Here is a 219-nt window from a genome sequence, read left to right on the forward strand (position 1 = left end):
ATGCTGATAACTCACTCGGATGCCATGAAAGTAGAAACGGCTGCTGCCACAGTTATTCCTTATTGTTTTTCCTAGGGATTGACCTAATTCCACAAGTGAGGTTAGAGGACCTCAAGCAGACAAAGGTAAGGAAGCGGAGGCTCAGCAACCTCTTCCTAAACTGTGGGCGTCGACGGCTGGCTAGACGCAAAAATGAGATGGAAATGTATAATGTGGTCC

At 47.0% G+C, this 219-nt stretch overlaps 1 protein-coding gene across 1 annotated transcript in view; it reads left to right on the forward strand.

Moving 5' to 3' along the window:
* PLCB4 (phospholipase C beta 4) overlaps nucleotides 1–219 on the forward strand; it is a 221,014-nt gene that overhangs the window by 196,115 nt on the left and 24,680 nt on the right. The window contains 1 exon segment of the mRNA XM_015427241.1: nucleotides 76–125. Coding sequence (XP_015282727.1) covers nucleotides 76–125 — 50 coding nt within the window.

This window comes from Gekko japonicus, unplaced genomic scaffold (genome assembly GCF_001447785.1).
Source record: "Gekko japonicus isolate JY-2015 unplaced genomic scaffold, Gekko_japonicus_V1.1 scaffold1258, whole genome shotgun sequence".
NCBI lineage: Eukaryota > Metazoa > Chordata > Lepidosauria > Squamata > Gekkonidae > Gekko > Gekko japonicus.